This window comes from Stegodyphus dumicola, chromosome 1 (assembly GCF_044657685.1).
Source record: "Stegodyphus dumicola isolate Sdum_Otavi_A_Nest chromosome 1, ASM4465768v1".
NCBI classification, from domain to species: domain Eukaryota; kingdom Metazoa; phylum Arthropoda; class Arachnida; order Araneae; family Eresidae; genus Stegodyphus; species Stegodyphus dumicola.
In genome coordinates, this window is record NC_140768.1 from 9,711,462 (window position 1) to 9,734,436 (window position 22,975).

General features: G+C 33.3%; 1 protein-coding gene across 1 annotated transcript; it reads left to right on the top strand.

The window, feature by feature from the left end:
* The first annotated feature begins 13,353 nt into the window (after positions 1 to 13,353).
* On the top strand, positions 13,354 to 22,311 carry LOC118192989 (uncharacterized). The gene is made up of 2 exons (XM_035364018.2): positions 13,354 to 13,482; positions 20,354 to 22,311. The coding sequence occupies exons 1-2, from the start codon at positions 13,471 to 13,473 to the stop codon at positions 20,966 to 20,968; spliced, it is 627 nt and encodes a 208-aa protein (XP_035219909.1). The 5' UTR covers positions 13,354 to 13,470; the 3' UTR covers positions 20,969 to 22,311.
* The last annotated feature ends 664 nt before the right edge of the window (positions 22,312 to 22,975 follow it).

The following is a 22,975-nucleotide window of genomic DNA, read 5'->3' on the forward strand; positions in this document are numbered from 1 at the left end:
CTCATCAGCAAATATAACTTCATTCCAGTAATCAGAATTCTTATTTGTGGAGGATTTTACGAAAGCCAGTCTGAGGTTTCTATTCTTTTCACTCACGAAGAATTTTTTCCTGGCTGCTCTACCGTGATATGCAGCAGATCGAATTACTCTTCTTAAAGTCTCAGCGTTAACAATTACTCTATATAATGCTTGTAAATCAGCAGCAACTTTAGGAGCACTCATTCTTGGATTTTTTTTTAAATATTTGGAACGATAATTCGCTTCATTCCATTGGATAGCTTTGATGGTCGGCCAGGTCTTCTTTCATCCTGAATCATATGATTCTTTTTATATCGTTTAATGATATTGAAAACTGTTGAATGACTCAAGTTAACTGTTTGAGCAGTTTCTCTAATAGAATTTCCACGTTCAATATGCAAATTAATAACTAATTTTCGAAAATCAGGCAAAGTTTCTTTTCGTTTAGCATTCATGGCTGCACAGAGCTAAAAAACACAAAAATTCCAAAACAAACTGGAGAGAAAGACTGCAGACGATTTTATAAATCATTGCCAATTGCTTTTGAGTAAAAATAAAAACCACAAAAAATATTTTTATTGTAGTACGTAGTAGTATCTAATGGTGTTCCATCACTTATGTGAGCCATTTTTTGCTCCGTTCTAAACAATTGTATTTTTATTAAATTAATATTTTAATATTTTTAGAAAATGTATGTTATGTAATAATTGTTACTAAATTTAAGTATGAAACACACCCACAAAAAATGTGTACATATTTTTTAATTTATTTTATTGCAGTTTCCTTTTGCAAAGCACAAGTGTCCCATCACTTTTGTGAGACACTGTACATACAGTGATTGTTTGTCATGCCTACAAACTTTGTCAGGCTATGATTGTAAGCCATGGATAGAAAATACTTATATGAAGATATCTCCAGACGACATGTAGTTAATTTAAAGTGGGTTAAATCCCATATTGGTATTGTTGGGCCAACGTGTGAGGCAATGAGACAGCTTTATGTACTGCCGAGGAGCGTTTCGATGTCCAACGCTCTAGAAAAATTGCTCTCAATAAAATGAAATATTTTGATTTTGATTTGTGAAAACGGAATAATTCAGATAGAAAGACGTACTATGTTGCTTCTGTTGATTTGAAGATTGAGCAAGCCAATTTTTAACGATATTCATTTTAATCGGATTATTACTGGTCACGGACGCTTCCCGGAATATCTTTACCGATTTAAATTGCAAAATAATGACAAAAAAACTGGTCATGTATTTATTTGTGGAACACTGTCTTTAAATTACCATATCAGGAAGAAATTTAATTTCATCAAATCCTTTACTGGGGAAGAAATAAAAAATATTTTTTGCAAGAGAATTAATGAGAATCTTGGTTTGAAATTTTAATGATTTTATATGTTTATTTTATTTATTAGTCCAAAGGGATTTGAATCCCGAAGGACTATTAGTTTCGTTTTGGCATTTTGCGTCGGACTCATAAATGTCGGTTCACTTTTCAAACTGTTGCCACAAAATGTTAGAGTCCTGCATTATATTTGAAGAAATTAAATAATGAAAAATCTGCATAAATGTATGTATATTTCTCGTATTGTGATAAAACAACGGTACATAGAGTCATCGAATTTTGAATAACGTAATCCTCCAACGAATATGAGCATGTGGAAGACCAAATTTGAAATTTGAAATTTGTTTTATGATCGATTTCCTATTTTTTAAAACTTTGACGAATTTTTGATTAACAAACTCAAGGATTTCAAAGCGAGCAATGGCAGCGTTGTGCAGAAAAAACATTTTTATCTCTAGCGCGTGAGTCTCTGTATCGGAAATTCTAAAGATATGCTCGTTTTAAAACTATTTTGCGATATTGCTGTTGCACTGGATCTTATGGTTTAAGTGCGAGGAACATGATATTTAATAAAGAAAGATAACACACAAAATGTTAAAAAACGCCCCTTTGGACGTAATTTAAAATCTGAAACAATTCAGATTTTTTTTTTGGTAGTTATGTCCATTTCCTTTTGTAGAGACATTAAATTATTTTGAAGCAAAAGACATAAAAAATAAGCACTGTCCTCGCCGGGACTCGAACCACAGACCTCTCGAATACGCGGCGAATGACCATCGAGGCATGCTAAGAAGGCGGGAGAAATACCTTACACTTTTATTTTATTTATACCTTACACTTATATTAACATGCCTTTTCTTATTTTCGTTATTTTTAGTTTCTCTCACTTTCCTAAGTGTGTCCCGGTGCCTCCTAACATCCTAAATTTAGATGATTTTAAAGATTAGTAATATTTTAGTTAAAACTTGTAGAAATTCTGAACAAAATCATGAAAATTAAATAACAAATTTCAATCAAAGAAATCCACAGAGTTCTTTAAATCTGATTTTTATGCATATATGTTCGCTATAGCCGTATATATATATATATAATTTATTTTTTAAATTGTATTGATTAATTGATTATATTATCTCCTAAGTTTAATTAAAGTAGAATTATTTTAAAAGTGTGCATCCATGCTGGTATATATATATATATATATAAATAATATATATATATATATATAAATAATATATATATATATATAAGATAACGTGCATAAAAAAATTCATTAAGTTCGTTACAAAATTTCACAATTTTCTGATCAGTGGTTTCGCTTCTAGGCAGCTTTGAAATAGGGTTCTTGAATTGTGAACACTCTGTAGTCCTCTGCTTTGAAATTCAATTTGGGAGAAGCACAAATTGTCGTATTTTCTCCTTCTAGTCAGTTTTTCTTGCTTTCAGTCTTCGTATCAGGCCACTTTCACGAATATATGTTCATTCATTCTTCCAGCATCGTCAACTAGATGTTTCCAGAGCGAGCGAAATAACAGTTCCTCTGAATAACTTCGTGAACGATTGCCTTAAAATTTTCTGGCAATAATGAAATTTTCTCGATCATTTCGTGAACGATTGCCTTAAAATTTTCTGGCAATAATGAAATTTTCTCGATCATTTCGTGAACGATTGCCTTAAAATTTTCTGGCAATAATGAAATTTTCTCGATCATTTCGTGAACGATTGCCTTAAAATTTTCTGGCAATAATGAAATTTTCTCGATCACTTCGTGAACGATTGCCTTAAAATTTTCTGGCAATAATGAAATTTTCTCGATCATTTCGTGAACGATTGCCTTAAAATTTTCTGGCAATAATGAAATTTTCTCGATCATTTCGTGAACGATTGCCTTAAAATTTTCTGGCAATAATGAAATTTTCTCGATCATTTCGTGAACATGACGTGCTCCATCTGTTGCTCTCGGGATTTTATTTGAAACCAGGATGGTACATAAGCTTTTATAACATATTTGGCTAGTAGCTCAAAGCAGTCTGTTGGTTCGGCGGTTGATACATAAAGGCGAAGAATTCTGTTGGCTATAATGAGCCAACAGAGTCAACAGAGTAATCTTGAGTGGACCATCTTCCCAGGACTCCTGTCTTTTAGGTCTGAAAGACACTTTCCCGAGGGCACTGCCTTAGAAATATCAAGGACATAATTTTGGTCAGTACTGAGGTCTTTTTGAGTTTCGCATAGATCAGCATAACCCGTCAAGGGAAACGTTACACATGTTTTGAGGGATTTTTCTATTGTTCCAGAAAACTGTTGTGTCCTAGATGTGTTGTTGTTTCTCAAGCTCATTTGTCTGACCTACAGTCAGCCCAAGCCCACGAGATTCGTCATGGTTAAGAGCGCAAGTTTACGCCTGTCTTTGGCAACAGCCTTGAGCACCTAACAGGCAATTTGGCTCAGTTCTGAACCCAATTTTGATGAACAGCAGCCGGGGCGCACGGGTCCGAGGGTCTGCCATCCCTTTCTCCCCTTCCACCAACCCACACGAGAGGACCTACCCCACGAGAAGCCGCATATTTAAATTTCCGCCATGCCGCACCAACACTGTACATTTACAAACATCGATGCTTTCTCCGAGATTCGACCCTGGAGCCTTCGGCACAGCAGTTAGCTACGCTATAGCGGTTGGGTGGCGTGTTCCGGATGCATTTCCGTCAATCTTCTGGAAAAGATGACGAAGAGGCAGTTCATTGGTGTGCAACAAGCATGCAAAACAATGCAGCTTATGACCAACAAAGATCTCAGCACATCTAATGACGCAATTTTTCTTCCCAGTGTTGACGCTCGTTCCATCTTATCCAACAGCAACCGGTTTGAAAAGTTCAGTCCCTTTCTGTGTAACAATGCTGGTGATGCTTACGACGTTCTCTTCGCAACTTACTCCTAAAGTTACTATCTAAAGTTAGCTTTTTTTCCAAATTCCTGAAATGTCACAGGAAGGAATTTTGGTAATGTCTTTCGCTCACGGGTTTTTCTTGTTCCCTTTCCCTAATAACTCATTTTTTGAGAAAAGGAAATCCTTCATTACATCATCCTACGTAGGGAAAAAAGTCTCTTTAAGTTGTACTGAATTTCGAAAACGTTATAAAAAGATGCACTTCTAATTGACGGCATCTTAGTCTATCATAAAAAAAAAAGAAAAGACTAATGAAGGAAGATTAACAAAACGCACTGAAGAACCAACTAATTAACAATAAAAAATCGTTGAACGACCATGGAAGCCATGTGATTGCTTACACCAGGTTAGAACCAATTGTCAGATTACAACCCATCTAGCTATCTAGTAGTACATTTTGTCATAACATTTGATATTTTGGTGTGGAATAATAAGTAATTTTTCCCTCTAATAATGGCATTTTTGCGAAATAATTCATAGAAAAAACATAAAACCATTGAAAACATCAGTACAGATATTCACTCGAGGTGTGGAAACTCAAGATGTGAATATTTTGGTCTGAAATTTGAACACAATTTGTTCTAGCTTATTTGAAACCATATAATGACTCGGGCTATATGACTTTCAGAAAACGCTTTTTCGCTCCCCCTAGCTGCATGAAAGTGGACACCTTCATGCAGTCTACGCGACACTGTTTGGCAGGATATAGGCGGTCCTGCGGCATCAGAAAAATGCGACGCCAGTAGTGTCAGAGGTACTCGGGTGACGGAAGTGACGTCACAGAGAAGGGGCGTGGCCGCTGTCATCTTGGATAACTTAACCACCGGAAGTAGATCGAACGACATCATCAAAGTTTCGTTTTTTATTTTGTGGAAAGGATAATATGTTTTCAAAGTTTTTATTTTTTGTGACAACCAGAACATGTTTTTAGCGTTTCATCTGCTGTGGCAACGACAATTTTTTTCGGTTTCTGGCATGGATTTCATGAACCACGTGTTTGGAATGACATCAGTTTCAATTAATTGTTTTTAAATACCTGATTAATATTAATTGCTTTTAATTATTTCATCTCTCATTAATTTTAATTATTTAGTACTTCATTATTTTTAATTATTAATCATTAGCTTTGAATAATTTTTTATTGAATTTTAATATCATATTCCCTGAATTTTAAAAATAACCCCCACGGACGAGATTCTAACCCGAAATGAGAGCTGAACATTACCACAAAGCTATACTTCTGTCCTTTGAATCCTGTTATTTCACCTTGGCCACCATTTGGGCTTGTACAGAGGACACCGCCATGATGTTACTAAGCTGACAGTTTGAGCATGCGCGAACCTGCCTTGACATGAAAACCGCTTCGCAGCTTCTGCAATGGCGAACGAATACAATCTTAACGACCAATCAGATTGTCGATAACCACATCCTTCGTATTTCAAATATTCACAGCAAGTTTTTTCCCTTGAAAGTTCGCATAGATTTCTTTTGCTATCTAAATCATTGCTTTATTTTTTGCTGTTTTAAATGTAAGATTATTACATAGTTTAAATTTTTCTTTATTATTTTATAGGCATATTTTTCTTTCTTTCTTTTTTCTTCTCTTTCTTACTGAATTAAATTTTATAATTTTTACAATATGTTTTGCTTTTGCAAACATAAATTTTACTGTTGCAAATTAATGTTTCTACAATTTTATTTCTACAAAAGTAAATTTATTTTTTACATTTTCTTTTCACCTTTGTTATTTTACAAACGTTTTACTTCTCAATTTTTTCCTTTTCACTTTTTAACTTTAAAAGAGTTTTTTTATGTTTAAACTTATTTTTTTACAAAAGTAATAGTTATTTTTGTAAGTTTAATATTTCCTTCCCGAGCTGTATTTTAAAAAAAAAGTTGTTTTACATTTTTTCACTTTGTTTTAAAAAAGTAATATTTAGTTTTCATAATTTTTTCACTTCTATGTTTTCACAAATGCAATTTTCCCCCCTAATGTATTTTACTTCCAAAGTGATGTCATTCGATCTACTTCCGGTTGCCACGCCCCTTTTCTGTGACTTCACTTACGTCACCCGAGTACCTCCGGTTACTACTGACGCGTCGTGCTGTTAATGATGCACATAACAATACGAAGCGATCGTCTGTCGTTGTGGTAATTCTCCGGCGTCCAGACGTAAGTGTTCTATGTCCTATTTCAAGATAAAGTTAATTGGGAAGATATTTCTTTTCATCAGAGGAATTTTAAGTGTGACTGGAGAGATATTTCTTTTCAACAGAGAAATTTTAAGTGTCACTGGAGAGATATTTCTTTGTATCCTAAATTACGAAAAGAATTTATTGAAAAATTTCAAAATAAAGTTAATTGGAAGCATATTTCTGAATTGTCAGAACAATTTATAGAAAAGTTAGCAACGTCAGCTGTGCTGTCTAATTAAGTTGATTGAGAAGGTATTTCTGAATATCGGGAGTTAAAAGAAGAACTTGTAGAAAAATTTAAAGTTGATTGGACATATATCTGAAAATCGTGATTTGCCTGAGTGTCAGAATTTATCAGATCACCTTAGACAACGGATGCTCTTAACAAATGTTTCCCTAATAAACGGAAGATCTCAGTATGCTTAGGAAAGTAATTTGTTTCAATCCTGAAATTTTCTTAACAATATGTAAAAGCCTGAATTTGTGAAGAATTTATTAAGTAATACGAAAACCAAATGTTCCGCCTGCATAAATTAATTTATAATTACTTTCATGAAATCAACAAGTTAATATATTCTATAAAAAATGAAATTTTAAACGACGATAAATTTAACTTTCCCCGATGAATTCATTTTAGAATGCCAAAAAAAAAAAAATATGTTGATGAATATTTAAATATAAAACATGAGCATAAACAATATAGACCCTTTATTCGTGAAATGTAATTTTATTTTAACTTTTTCCTGTATTCTGATACATTGCCTATAATAATAACAGCAGCCCGGATACTCATTAAATGTCTACAACAATACTGTTTGTACTAGAAATTAACTTTAAAATTAAATATAAAATTTTACTGTAAATCTCTGGAGATGGGAAAAATTTTTTTCGCAAAAGCCCCTCCCGGGTAGCACTTTTTTTCCTCCTAAATATCCTAAACCTTAACGTCTTCGGGGCTGTCTCCCGTGCCACCCGGATTTCTTCTTCTGTTTACCATCCTCTTATCAGTGCATCTTCTATTCATTTTCTTCAGCCTTTCCTGCAATCAATAATACACCATATTTCTTACACACTTGCATTGCACTTTATTTAACAACTACCGTTTAATGATAATCACTTACCTCAGTTTCGAACTTCAGACCATTTTCCGAGAGTGACTTGCCTTACTTACCAGTCTGCGAGGCCCCGTGAACGATCGGTTTTCTTCGCCATTACAGCCTGAATTGCTTCTCATATTTTTCCTACTATTCCCCTTTCTCCCCTCTTTCCTTTTTCAATCGTTCATGAGATACTTTTTATTCTTCCATTCAAGTACCCTTTTTTTTTTTTCCCCCTTCTTCAAAAGCTCCGGATCTGGGGTAAGTTTATCATCCGATATTAAAGTAATTATCATTACTGTTTAAACTTACGAACAAATGTCCAATCGCCTTCATTACCTGAAAAGCTAAGTACAATTCCCTCCCGCTTTATTTAACAACTGTGACCTTAAGATACTCACTTACCTGTCTGCAGGACCCCGTGAGAAATCGCTTCTCTTCAATACCAGAAATGCTTCTACTACTTTCCTACTATCAGTTCACTCTCTCCTTATATCTTGTTCAAATTTTCAGTCGTTAATAAAACACTTTTAATTCATTAAGTACCTTTTTTTTAAAAAACTTCTACTGCATGACACTTGATGTTGATACAGTTTTTTTCTTTCACATTTAAAAGAATACTTTACTTTGTTGATCTAAGTATGAGTTGACTTTAAAAAAATGACATTACTTGTTTTTTCTATCCTCCAGTTCCCGGGATGCCTTTGAACAACATGGAATGCACAGGTCCTTTTTTATATTCCAATCACATCTACCCTAACCAAACGAGGTGTTTGTTTTTTTGTTTCGCTTCAAAAGCTCCAGATATGGGGTAAGGTTTTCTTCCACTATTCAAAATATATATATATATATATATATATATTACTAATTAAACTAGCGAACAAATGTCCAACCACCTTCATTATCTCGAAAGCTAAGTAAAATTGGATTTTTTACCCATACCTTAATGCTTCAAAGATTCCAAATTACGCAACTAACAGCGAGTTCCGCAAGGCACGTATATTGAAATTTGAATGTATAGCCATGCTTAATCTACATTCTGAAAGTAATTAATACGCATTAGTTCATAAACCGTATAAGTCAAATAAAAGGCAAAACCCGCAACTGATTCGTAGACTTCAGACGAAGGTTAACGAACAGAGGTGGCACGAAGATCTCAATGTACATATCCATAACTCAAACAGCGTGGTCAAAGATGTCCAGTATTAACAATTTAATTCGAACACCAATTCCTCTCATGCTCGAAGCTATTGAAAAACAGGTGGTAACACAGGAATCCCAATCAACCGTTCTATTGCTGCATGAAGTCTGACTTAATACAAGAAAACAGATAATTTGTGTCTCACACCATCTTTCATAGCAACCACTTTAGAATGGTGCCGTCCTCATCCTCAATATAGCCACGAGGAATGGAAGCTTGTACTGTTTATTAACGACTCCGGATAAAACCTGAATTGTCGCTCTAGGCAACTGGAGAGAACCAGGAACACGCAACTTGAATTAACTTGTTCATAAAAATCCATGGAAGATGTTGCATGATTTGGGGTGGTATCATCAAACATATCTACACCCGAGCTACATATCTTTTCTGGAGGCTTTATAATTGGTTACAAATATGTGAATGAAGTCTTGGAATCTTATTGTTGCGTGCGTACGGGTTTGTTATGAAATGAATGCACGAGTCCGATGAAAAATGAACAAAAATTTATTATTATCACAACAAAAATGCTTGAATTTTCTCAAATTATCATGCAGTATTACAATATCTCACAGTAGTTATCTTTTAACTACTTAAATGTCCAATAGAACGTAATTCAAAACAGTTAAAGAAAGCTAATCCGCGAATTCGCTACAATCAACAAGAGCAGTCTTCTAAACAACAACAAACTAAGCAACTACTCCAACTGAGAGGTTTTCCTCCTTTTATAAGATTTTTAAATCGCGTGCGTGAATTTTCTAGTACTTTCTAGAAATCAAAAAGAGATATTTATTAAATGTTTAATGCACGCGCTCTTGTATTCTCAATTTTCCAGCTTAGCTTTCTTTTAATATTCGTCACGCGCTGCACTGAGCGAGAAAATAAAACCATTTAATTTATAATTGAACTAACATTAGCTTTTTAAATATCAAATTCGTAACAATAAGGCTGTCTACGGATGCTATTGGCCCAGATGTTTTGCTACTGAATGACAACGCTGGTCTATATCGAGCAGCTCTGGTGTCAGAATACTGAAAAAGGGAAGTTATCTCTCCAGTGGATTGAGCATGTGTTGGACAGCTGAATCGCAGCGAGCCCGATGTCTGTTAGCATCTTCCAGGCTCTGAAGAGCGCACTTTCCGAACAGAGAGTGGCGTGAAATTTCAAAACAATTCACTAAACTTTATGAAATCAAGGTATGAAGTTCTCCTATCTGTCGGAAGTCACCATACTTCATATCAATTAAAGATTTCTTGCAAAACAGGGAAGATTTATCTTTTTTAAATTCCTATAAATACGACTTAAAGTTTAATAGCTTGAGATTAATGAATTGGCCAACATGGTGATTTAAATCAAGTACTATAAAATCCCTCGTAACCGGCAATATCAAAATAAAAGCACTTTGAAGTTCTAAATTTAAGTCCGAAATTCAGTTTGGAGATGGACTTTGGAGATGATCGAATTTACACGACAAAAAAACAAGATGAACGTCGGATATCAGTACTTTGTGTGTCCACCACGCTGAGCGATGAGAGCCTGTACGCGTCGTGGCATTTAATCATGCAGATTACGAATGTAATTCTGCATTTATCAGAGCAGTGGTCTAGATTTGGGGATTTAAAGCACTGAATGGCTGTTCTCTTATGTTTGAATTTTTCAGTTTGCACTACAAAATGTAGGAGGCGATTGATTTCAGAGAATTTGTCAAAGCTAAGTGAGGGGAGAAGATAGACTCGAAGTTTGAAACATCTTTCAAAACTTCTGGACTGTTATGTTACTTTACTCTGCTATGCATTCGTCACCTATGAGCCGTGGCATATGGTGCAAGTGTGATGAATGAAAGGTTTTTCATTTATCTTTTATGCTATCTCACAAACAATCAGTTTTCAAAATGCTGCCATTTTGCAGTATCCCTAATTAAACTCCCATATTGAATCAGTCTGCTAGGAATTAAGGAATTGTGCAATTTAAAAACAATATACGCGCTTATTATAATTTATATCGCTATTTTACTTTTAAATTATGTATTTGATTGATGTCAATTAACTATATTTAATGTGTAATCAATCCAATTAATAATTTTAATGTGTAATCGATCCAGTTAATAATTATTTTCTATATTTATAAAATATATATAAATAAAATATGTTTCCGCTCTCGTGTATTTCACAAATGATAAACAATCCTTTGTTAATTTGTCTAATTTCATACTTTACTATATTATTCTGATATAATAATAATAACGGGGGGGAATTAATTTGTATAATCAGTAACTATAGCTATACTATAGATGAAAGAAAAATACAAAGTTAAAAGGCAGTTCAAAACCCGATCTAACTATGCGCTTATAGCTGCAACAACTGGTGGCAATATCTATATATATAAATAAAATAAAAATAATAAATAAAAAGTCTGTGTGTTTCGTCCTCTAATAACTCAGTCACTACTATAGCTATCGTCGCCAAACTTTCTACGACTCTTTTCTGGATCGTTGAAAAGGTCGACTCCAAAAAAAAAAAGTAGCTAAAATCAGAGGTATTAATTAAGAACTCGGGAAAACGATAATTTTCGCCCTCATTTTTCCCAGTGGCAACAGTTTCACAAGCTGGAAATAAAAATCTGCTTTATTTGGAAAGTTGTTGCCACTGCTCTCTTTCAAATCCTAGAGTTTATTAATAAAATATTTCGAAGTTTTACGACAAAATGAAAATAGCATTGCCAAAAATTAAATTCATTATTACCGATTTCAAAACTTCGTGAGAAGCCGTTTCGACTATTCTCATCTTCGTAGGACTAATAAGCCGAAATATTAATTAAAACCCTGAAAGCGCTAATTTTTACACTCATTTTTCCGAGTGGCAACAGTCTCGCGCGTTGGAGATTATAAAAAAAAAAAAAAAAAAAAAAATTCGTTATTTCGAAAAGTATTGCTTGCTTTCAAATCGTAGAGTTTGTTAATCAAAAATTTTGCAAGTTTCACAAAATCTATACATATAAAGAAGAACGTCTGTTGTGTTTGTTTGTTTGTTCACGTTATTGATTTCTGATCAATTATGATAAATGTTTTGCCACATTGAATCGACTATGATAAAGTTAAAAATAGTGCAGACCAAAAATTAAAACAATAATAAAAAAAAAGGTTATTTACTTACCTTGACGCATCTTGGTCAAGGTGTTGGTGCAATGATAGAAGCAAATATATCAGCCTGTTTCTGAACTGACAATGATACAAGTTATAATTTAGAATTCAATATTTCAATAAACCATAGAAAATTAATCATAGAAAGTTGCTTCTTTATCAGCCTACAGATTTTAGCGGACATATTAAATTTGCAAAAAGAACCGAAATTGTAGGTGAACAGCAACCAAGCCACAAATTTATAAAAAAAAAAAATTTAAAGTTGTGCAGATGGCTTTTAAATAACAAACAATTGCATCTACACGCATGCATGTAGATAGATAGATAGCTAGACACATGAAATACAAGCCACACAACAAACATAATAACTAAACAATACCAATAACATAGGAAGAGGTGAAGAGCTAGTTCTTGAGCAACTGTAACAGCAGAGGAATATGCTGTTACAACAGCTGATTTATGCGTTTATTTTTATCTAATTATTTATTTTATCGAATTTATTTTATATAATTCTATTTCTTTACCATTCAGAATTTTCATTTGCAAAACAATTGTTGATAAACTGTTTTGTTTATGAACAATTTTAAACAAATGTTCATAAATTTGCAAAACAATTGTTCACAGATAGACAGACAGACATATAGGTACAATGCGCCTGTGTGTGTGATATTGTTAATAGTAACCGCTTTAAGGTGTTAGATTGTACGGTGAAGTTTTCCATTTGTAATTTTTTAAAAATTTCTAATTATATAATTTCTGTTGAAATAAAATATGATTAACAATAAAAACAAAAAGGGCAAAATTTTTTAACTTGCGGTTTATAGGAAAAATAAATAAATAAAAGACGATCCATTTATTCAAATATACGGATGCACTGTGGTCCTAGTTAGTTTAGACATTTTAAATTCTGCCGTACATTTTGATGTTTATAACATACGAGACCCAAATCTAACAAATTCTTACCTCTTGTACCGATTCTTTGTTACGTTAACCTAGAATCGAAAAGTTCAAGGAATAAATCTCATCATTTTGTAACATCTTACAATAATCGCCCCACCCTCCTTACATGTAACACGTGCAACAGATAAAATTTAGGTATTAAAAACAATCGAAATTTGGAACATCAAAGTGAAATGAAATTTTACGCCTTCACGAGGAGATGCCCTAATTCGTGTCCATCTATCAAATCCAATTGCGATTCCCTCGTTACATTCCACGGTTCCATCTAAAAGGGAAAGTTTTTAACAAGACGGGGAATGGCTCGAGGTAACAACAAGCCTTTTTCCAATGAATCGTCCTTTGAAAAAAAATAAGGTGGACAACTTCTTCCGAAGGCGAAACACAGATATTTTGTCAACAATCGAACAAACAAACAATTATAAAAGAAAAGCGATCAAGATATTCTAAACTTGACCCAAATTCCAAACCGCGTTTCAATCTCGTTTGTGAAGGGAGGGGCACAGCAAGCGTATATAAATTCAGATGGCTCTAGTAGATCACGATATCGAGGAGTTTCTTGTCAAGGCGCCATGTTTAAATTGGTAAGTTTGAGCTTCATCAATTCATCACAAACTGTATTAGTTGTAGAACAAAAAAAAAAAAAAAAAAAAAAAAAACTGTATTAGTTTTCTGCCATATCTGTTGGAATCTATTTCTTTAGTGGATAGCCTCCAGTTCGCAGAAACTACCAGAATATTTAAGGCGTGGATATGTTATTGTAACAGAAAAGGGAAGCTTTTTCGAGGAGCTATTTTAGAATCCGTATCCCTAACAGATACATTCTACAGAAATTTTAACTCCTCTGGATGCCCCGAGGGTCCAGCATGGAGACTAGTTAATATGGATGGAGACTAGTTAAATGAAATTTGGTGTATAGGTGGTTTTGCAGAATATGCACACCTTCAAAAATTTCGCAGTGTTTGCTCTACGATTATTTAACTGTGGTGGATATTACGCTGTCCCCAAGCTGACTGTGGTGAATATTACTGCACATTTAGCCATTGCTAATATGTTTAACTATAGTGAATATTTCGGTGTTTCCTTTTCAAGAGGGTTGAAGAATATATCTTAGTTGAGGAATTTTTTAAGGAAAATCGGCTAGCATTTACGTTACAGAAAATCATACCATACAGAATATACAGAAATCGTGCAGACGATTCTTTCGTCGAGAGCCAGACCCGATATGATGTCCAACTGACAGTCATTAGGTTTCGTAAAACATGAATTTTGTGAATATTCTTGGGAAATAAACTGAGAAGTTTGGATCCCTTCTTTCCGTCAGTTTAATCTGCCAAAGACTGAATCTTAGACAAAGCTAAATATTGCTTCGTATACATTTACTACTAAACTTTGCTAATTAGCCGACGTATTTTATGCGTAAAATACCTACTTCCAGAAAAATTCAGAGTGCATTTGATTCATGAGAACAGTATCTTATAGCCAAATCTTTTCCTCGAATTTCATTGGAAACCACGAAATACAGAAAACTAATATCAGTCTAAAGTTAAATTTTACTTAACTTTAAAAACTAGTAAAAAGTTGACAAAACTTCATAAAATAACGACATAGACCTAAATATATGTTCCGTATGTTTTTATTTAACTACAAGGTATTAAAAGTAAAATTTTAAAAAAATAGTGTGGGAGGGATTAATTATAATTATTAATTGCTTCATGAAATAAATCTAATGCATTTGATAAAATGGTTCTTAAAATCATTCAGTTCGATGGATTTTATTTCAAAAATACCGTTTATGTTTTCAGTTGACCCGTTTAGGAAAGATAGTTTTGATTTGGCCATAGATAATAAATCATCGCTTTCATTTGCTTAGGTTTTTATTTTCTGCTTCATTAATATTATTTTATTTTAGTTATTACACTCAAAAGTCTTTAATCCGGACTCGTCGGGACTTCGGCGATTGCGGATTATCGATTTTTCCGGATTATAGATCATCAGTTTAAATCTGGTAAGATGGCATGCAGAAATTATAAAACTAAAAATATGAAACCGTAATTTATAAAATAATGAGCAATTATGATCTAAAGGGTATCCAAATTTACCAAAAAAGAAGCCTAATATTTATTTGTTTACTTTATTAAACATTTCTTTTAACGCGCGGATGCGTAAAGCATACCTTACTCATAGCCGAAATTAGAAAATTGCAACCAGAAAACTATGTGATTTGTATTCGTGATATTTATAATGACGAAGAATTTGATTTAAATCATATCAAAGACGGAGTACATCGAAATTAAATACTACATTTAGTAAGGAATTATAAGCCGACTAAAATAAAAACATCTGCCCTGAAGATAACGATAGTGTTGACAGATCAACTTCCAGTTCATTGCGCGCCGCGACGTGCCCCCCCCCCGCGCAGAGCAGCGTGAAATTGATAAACAGATTTCGGAACGGTTAGATAAACAAAGGATATGCTTTTATCCATTTTTTGTAGCAATTCGTTTTTTGTTTGATGGACATCGAAACATACTTTCGTTTTCTAGATCCTTTGGGAGCTCCAGCATCGGAAATTCTATTTGACATAATCGAAAGTTCAAGCTTACTTTTAGAAAATTGCTCTTACAGTCTGCAAAAAATAATAAGCCGGATCCAATTTGAAGATTAAGGAACAACGCAATTATCAACATTAACTGAAATAGATAATTAGATAATTTTAGCTTATACCGTCCGTTATACATTAAACGCGCACGCGAAAACGTATTCTGCACTTGCGCAGATGCATATGCGCAGTCGTAAATGTCTTGCGCGCACGAGTAAAACGCCTACGCCTATGCGCATGCGTCGATGCGCAGAAAGATTTTAGCTTTGAGGTCCGGATTATAGATCATTCCGGATTACGGGTGTCCGAATTAACGACTTTTGACTGTATTACTTTTACTTTAACTTTTCAGATAAATTTTTTAAATATGTTTCTCCTTTTATGTTGATTTACCTTCGAAAATGCCGTTTATTCTAGTAAAAAGAGATTTTGTCTTATATTTATCATTTAAAAACTGCTCTTTATTTGCTTGTTTTCTAATTTGCAGTTGCAAATTATTTTATACTATGACTCATATTTTTTAATCATTTTTTCTAATTTACTTCATAAGTAGGTTTCCTTCAGTTGATTAAAAAAAAATCATGGTTTCAGTTACTTGAGGTTTCACTCTTTGTTAGACCGAATTTCGTATATGAGTCTAATCATTAATTGGTTTAACAGATTTGATTGAATCTAGTTCACGAAACAGTAATTGTCTTATTTTTTGTCCCCCCCCGAAAAAAAGCAAATTAGAAATCTCAATGATTATACAATATTTTTTTCGCTATTGCTTATGCTTACAGACGCTTAAGAATACTAAAATACCTAATTATTTCTGAAATTTTATAAAGGGAAATTTTTTTTAAAATTAAATGTAGGTTAAATGATCGATTATAGCAAAGGATGCGAAAAGTCATGTATAAAAAGAGCAGGAATGCCTTTGAGGGAATTTCTGAGGGGGAATAGCTCATATTTATTACACATTGTTAAAACCTCAGTACATACTACCGGTTCAGTCCTCAGAAGAGAATTGAGAATTCAGCGTGAATAACTCCACTAGATTTTAAAATTCAATTTATAAATGTAAATATTTCAAAAAAATTAAAAAATTATTTTTAAAGTCATTTTTAGGTTTAATGTATGAAAGCTTGTCTACTAAGGTAATTTGAGTCCAAAGGAGAAATTTTCTCAGGACTATTAATTTTTTTTTTTTGGGGGGGGGGGGCATTTTGCGTTGTTTCACTTTTCAGACTGTTGCCACCGAATATTATAGCCCAGTATTATATTTAAAGAAACTAAGTAATGAAGAATCTGCACAAATGTACGTATGTTTCTCACACTGTGATAAACAACAGTACCTAGAGCTATCCAGTTTTGAATGACTTAATCCTACTCCGAATATGGGCATCTGGAAGACCAAATTTGAAATTTGGCATTTGTTTTATTATCGATTTCATAACATTTTGTAAAACTTTAACGAATTTTTGATTAACAAAATCAAGTATTTCAAAGCGAGCCATGGCAACGTTGTGCGGAAAAAAACATTTTTATCTCCAGCGCGTGAGACTGTATCGGAAATTCTAAAGATATGCTCAAGTTAAAATTATTTTGCGATATTGTTCTTGAACTGAATTTTAGGTGCAAAGAATGTTATATTTAATAAATAAATGTAACACAGAAATCATTAAAAAAACGCCCCTTTGGAGGTTTTTATTTAGTATTTATGTCTGAATGCTTTAGTAAATTTTTGGTCAGGGTAATGCAAGGAAAATAAGTTTACATTTCCTTTTAAAATGATTTTAATTCAAATCAGAATGTTTTTATTTTACCAGTTTGTTTTTGTTTCTATGTATTACATAGTAACGTATGTATTTACGCTATCAATTTTATTTGTTAAATATTAGTTGGAAATTGACGATCTTCTTTTCTTCAGCTACAAAAGAAATTAAGACATTGTTTTTATCCGTCAGATTATCACGCATGCAGTTCTTATGACTTCTTGCTCGAATGCCGACAGTCGATATTTCCTTTCCACCCCGGCTGATGTGCAGATCTTTTATAGCAACTGTGTGCAAAGACTGACACATTTTCTCTGTTGCATAGTTCTTCGAAATTAGTTGAAACGATTCTTTAACCAAGCACATACTATAACATTACAAATACCTTTTATTAATTACATTAATATTGCAGATTTTCATAAAATTTAGCAAGTTGATAACCATAAACATATTTTAGACTATCTGAATTTAATACATTATTGAAAATTAAAATTAAAATTTTAATTGTTAAGACATGCATTTTATATTAGCTCAAAGGGCATTCGCCCAGAAGGGCTATTAATTTCAAAATGACATTTTGCGTCGATCCACTTTTCAAACTGTTGCCACCAATATTATCGCCATATATTACATTTAAAGAAGCTAAATAATGAAGAATCTGCATGAATGTTTCTCGCATTGTGAAAATACAACGGTACCTAGAGTCATCGAATTCTGAATAACGTAGTCTTCTAACCGAATATGAGCACTTGGAAGGCCGAATTTTGAATTTCGAATGTTTTATTGGGTATTTCAATTTTTGTAAAACTTAAATGAATTTTTGATTAACAAACTCAACGATTTCAAGGCTAGAAATGGCAACCCTGTACGGAAAAAAAACGTCTCGAGTACGCAAGACTGTGTATCGGAAGTTGTAAAGATATGCTGTTTTTAAATATTTTGCGATATTGCTGTTGAACTGAATTTTATGTATTTTAAGTGCAATGAACAAGTAACTGGAAACTACAGTCGCCTTCGAGGTGTAATTAAAATAAAATATAAAAAATGCAGTCGTGAAGTTTTACGTATATAAATTGAAATCGTACCACGTATATTTTGTATATCTGTTTAATTACTTAAAGCAGTGGTCTCGAACTTTTTCATTTTAAAGAATCTAATTTTACATTATTTCCAATACCCAAAACGAACGTCAGTAACACTCTAAAATATCTACAAATGGAGCTCCCTAATTTACACGATATAAATCTTATTCAGAGATGTACAGATATATATTTGATTAATTTTTATTCTTGCCTTCAAAAGATAAATTGGAGCTCCCTAATTTACACGATTTAAATCTTATTCAGAGATGTACAGATATATATTTGATTAATTTTTATTCTTGCCTTCAAAAGATAAATTGGAGCTCCCTAATTTACACGATATAAATCTTATTCAGAGATGTACAGATATATATTTGATTAATTTTTATTCTTGCCTTCAAAAGATAAATTGGAGCTCCCTAATTTACACGATATAAATCTTATTCAGAGATGTACAGATATATATTTGATTAATTTTTATTCTTGCCTTCAAAAGATAAATTGGAGCTCCCTAATTTACACGATATAAATCTTATTCAGAGATGTACAGATAAATATTTGATTAATTTTTATTCTTGCTGTCAAAAGATAAATACCCTCAGCTAAGAATTTTCGCAATAAGAATAATCGGTTTATTCGGAAGTGCATTTATATGCGAACATTTTCTTCCGCAGTTGAAAATTAACCAGACTAAGAAAGAACAGGTTGATGGATGAGCATCTATTTTTGATAAGGGTAGTTTCTAGCAGTTTTTCTAAATTACAAACATTATCAAAATCGAAACGCCAGAAGGTGTCGTAGCTGAAAGGAAAAGTAAGAAATTAAGAAGTTTGGTAACTATTTACATACAAAGATAAATATTTTTTTCTCATACGTCGAAGGAAAAAAAAGAATAAGATGTAATCATTTTTTCTCAAGTTCTTCTCCATTGGGAAGTTTTTATAAATTGTTAAGTTAAAACTAAGTTATTTAGTGACTAATTCAGTATAAACAATTCTTTGAAATAGAAGCCAATCTGAAAATTTAATATTTAGTTGTCAATACGTTTTATTAAGTGTAACAAAAGAAATTTCTTACAGATACCAAACATTTAGCCAAAAAGTACAGACAGAAATCAGACATAAAATTAGCACAAATTTTAATTTTTCTTTTGACTCTTTATTATTGCTGTTTATATATGTTTTGATAAATATTTAGTTAATAAAATTTTTAATTTAGTTAAAAGCATTTTTATTTCGTTAAAAAATCCCGTTCCGTCAGCTGATTATAGATCATGAATGCGACCCGCGCGCTATTTGAGACCATTGACTTGCGGTACATGTGATACCCATATACCGCACCATATTTTGTAATTTTGAAACATAATTAAAAAAGCATTCTGTACCACGTACATTAAAAGCATGTTTTATGAACTACAGTAATACTGCTCCAAAATGTTCAAAAGATCATTAGCTATGTATATGGGAAACTGCATTTTTAATTACATCAATTAAATATATGATTAAAAAAATTTAATTATTATGAAGGGCGTTGATTGTTTTTAAAACGCTCAGTTTATCAAATAATTATATTGATCGAATCTGAAAGATCTTGTATTATGCCAAATGATAACACTCTCAATATTATCCATGCACGCAACCGCGTGTAAGATAAATCTTACATTTCGCGTGGTGTCAATACTTACCATAGCGAAATATAACGTACCGAGTAGTCCCACATTTTGGAAAGACTCGTCAAACGACGTTTCGAAAGTTACTTTGTTTACGTTCCAAACTTGGCATCTGTCTTAGAATTAATAATTTATCCAGAAAAGTAAAGACACTGCTACATGGTTTGTAACAATTATAAGAATTAGTAATGCGGTAATATATATACATGATGAATGCAGTGTAGCTTAACGTAGCATATATATCATGGCTCAAAAAATGAAGGGGAAAATTCATTAGTGATGTCTTTAGTGTCCAAATTTCACTGTGAATGATGTAAAGTATTTTAATGTTTTCTGTTTTTCTAGTTGGCTCTTTGTGCTCTGCTGTCTGCAGCTGCAGCCCAGTACCATGCTTCCCAAAATGAGTTGACCACTCCCTATCCCAGAAACTACCACCCACCAGCCCCCGTCCACTATGTCAATATCGGCGCCAACCTGGCAGGAGACTACAAGTTCGGATACGACACCGGAAAAGGACCTCTAGGACAAAGCTTCAGAGAAGAAACAAGGCTGCCCGATGGTACGGTAAAGGGAGCTTATGGTGTTTTGGACGAACAAGGACGCCAGAGGATCATCCGGTACACCGCAGGAAAGGGAGGCTTCACTGCCGAGGGTGATATCGGACCCAACGGCGCCCCTGGTGTAGCCCCCGGACCCGCCCCACAACCCGTTGCCGCAGCTGCTCCAGCCTACCAGCCAGCTCCTCAACAATACAGTGCCCCTGCTCCCCAACAATACAGTGCTCCGCAACAGTACAGTCCTCCCGCTCAACAGTACAGACCCGCTCCTCAGGCGGCTGCCGGCAGATACGACAGCGGTCAGTGGGACCCCAGGAAGGACGATCCTTATTACCAGGATGGTCCAGCTTTCATTGACGTGGACAGGCTGTCCTACAATATCGGCACTGCCAGACAGGGATAAGCTGCACGTCCTATAAAAAACTTTCGCGAAAGAAATAAGATTTGTATTGATAAATTTGTCCTGTTGCCCACTCATGAATAGTGTCATATTCGTTAAAATGAAGTGCCGTCGATTAGCAATCCAGTTCTATGTAGAATGCCGATTATCCGAACTGTCCATTAATTCGAACGTTCCAGCTTCAGACTGAACTACACATGAAATTATTATAGATGAAAGTGGCCAAATATCATTATACTGGAAAATAACCTTTGTGCTTGTCTGGAATACATTTTACATCCTTTGTTTAATTATCGGAAATCTGGCTAATCCGCACCGAGAAAGTTCTCGATAGATTCAGATAAGCGACATTCTACTGCATTTGCTGTGCATGTTTGGGGTCTGCTTAGCTGTGAAAAATGGATACCTTTAGAGTATATAGCATCCTTTTTAAATTGCCGAATTTTCTTTTTGTTTGATGAAATTCTGATAATTTTCTGAAACTTCTATTTGCTAGAAATGAGTTTGATGAAATATATTTAGCTTTGTTTTTCGGAAACTTCTTGTTGGCGTAGAGATTAGTCCGTTTTTTTAGCCGTTTCTCGAAGTTTTTATTTGCAGACGAATTTAATGTCATTTCTTTTTTTCTTTGCCATTCTTTTCAATTCTTTGTCATTCTCTTCAATTCTTTATTTTTGATACCCACTTTGTCTCGAATTGATAATTTGACTTTCTCCACTTATTATCCGTATGACATTTTTCTTTCGACAAACAAACGACAATTGCGGTGTCCTTTACTAATAATTCTATGCTTTATTCTAACCGTACATTCCGGATGATTTTAGTGATCCAGTTTGACTCTGGCTTTTTTTTAACATTCTCTAAAAGTGTCAGACAACTTTTCAGATGCCAAAATGCTAAGAAAAGCAAAAGTGAAAAAAAATCTCATATGCTTCTCTTTTAAATTTATTGTGAAAAGAGAAATACCGATTTTGACAGCTTTTAAAGTACCATTTACGAGCTCCTACTGATATTCTGAAACAGAAAAATATTTCTCCAAGACCATAAATATTGCTTCTATGAAGTTAAGTTGTATTCTTTGTTTTTCAAGAAACAAGATGTTACCTCATTCCAATTCCTGATAAGACTATATTGGCTTCATTTCCATTTACTGGAGATTTCTGCAAAGCAACAGGGAGGGAACCAGCCTTTCTTTGCAGATTACTGCTTTTGTTTACTGCGATTCAGCAACTCAATCGGAAATTTTAAGAACCATAGATTTGTGAATTACCACAGATTTGTGAAAAACAGTTGCCAATTTTCTATGTGTAAATAACTGAAATAAAATATTTATGTTTTACCTTTAAGTGTCGTCTTCAAATTAATTTATTTACCCTTCCCCCATCATATGTAATTTAATATATATGAATAAATATATCCAATTCTATTTTTACACTGTAAATGAATTCTGAGGAAGTTAAAATAAAAAAAGGTTAATAGATTACAGCCTGAAAATTCTAGACTGCAATCTAACAACTTAAAGAAGAAGAATTAATTACTTTTTTTTCAATTCATAAAAGTTGCAAAACATAAAAAAAACCTGCAAACATTTTGATTTAAAATTGCGTTTTAGAAACAAATTACAATAAAAAGAAATAGTTGCTTTCAAAAATTATGGCAGTCTTCTTAAAAATTACATATTTTCTTTCATTTTATGTTCCATATATTCTTAACTCCCCCTTTTTAAATTATTTATTAATTATTATTTTTTTAATTAAGCTGACTCCTACTAAGTGCCCGGAAGTGGTGGCTAGTTTATTGTTGAAGCATCTAATAATAGGTGTTACCTCCTTAGAGGATGACGGACAATATTACAGCAACGGTATGTTATTACCGTCATGCTGCTGCAATACCGTTATGTATTTCAACAGCATTGCTGTAATAATACCTTCTCCGGGAATCGAACCCGGGTCTTACACATTGCAGTAAGCTTCAAACCTTAGACTATATATTTATATAGACTGTTATTAT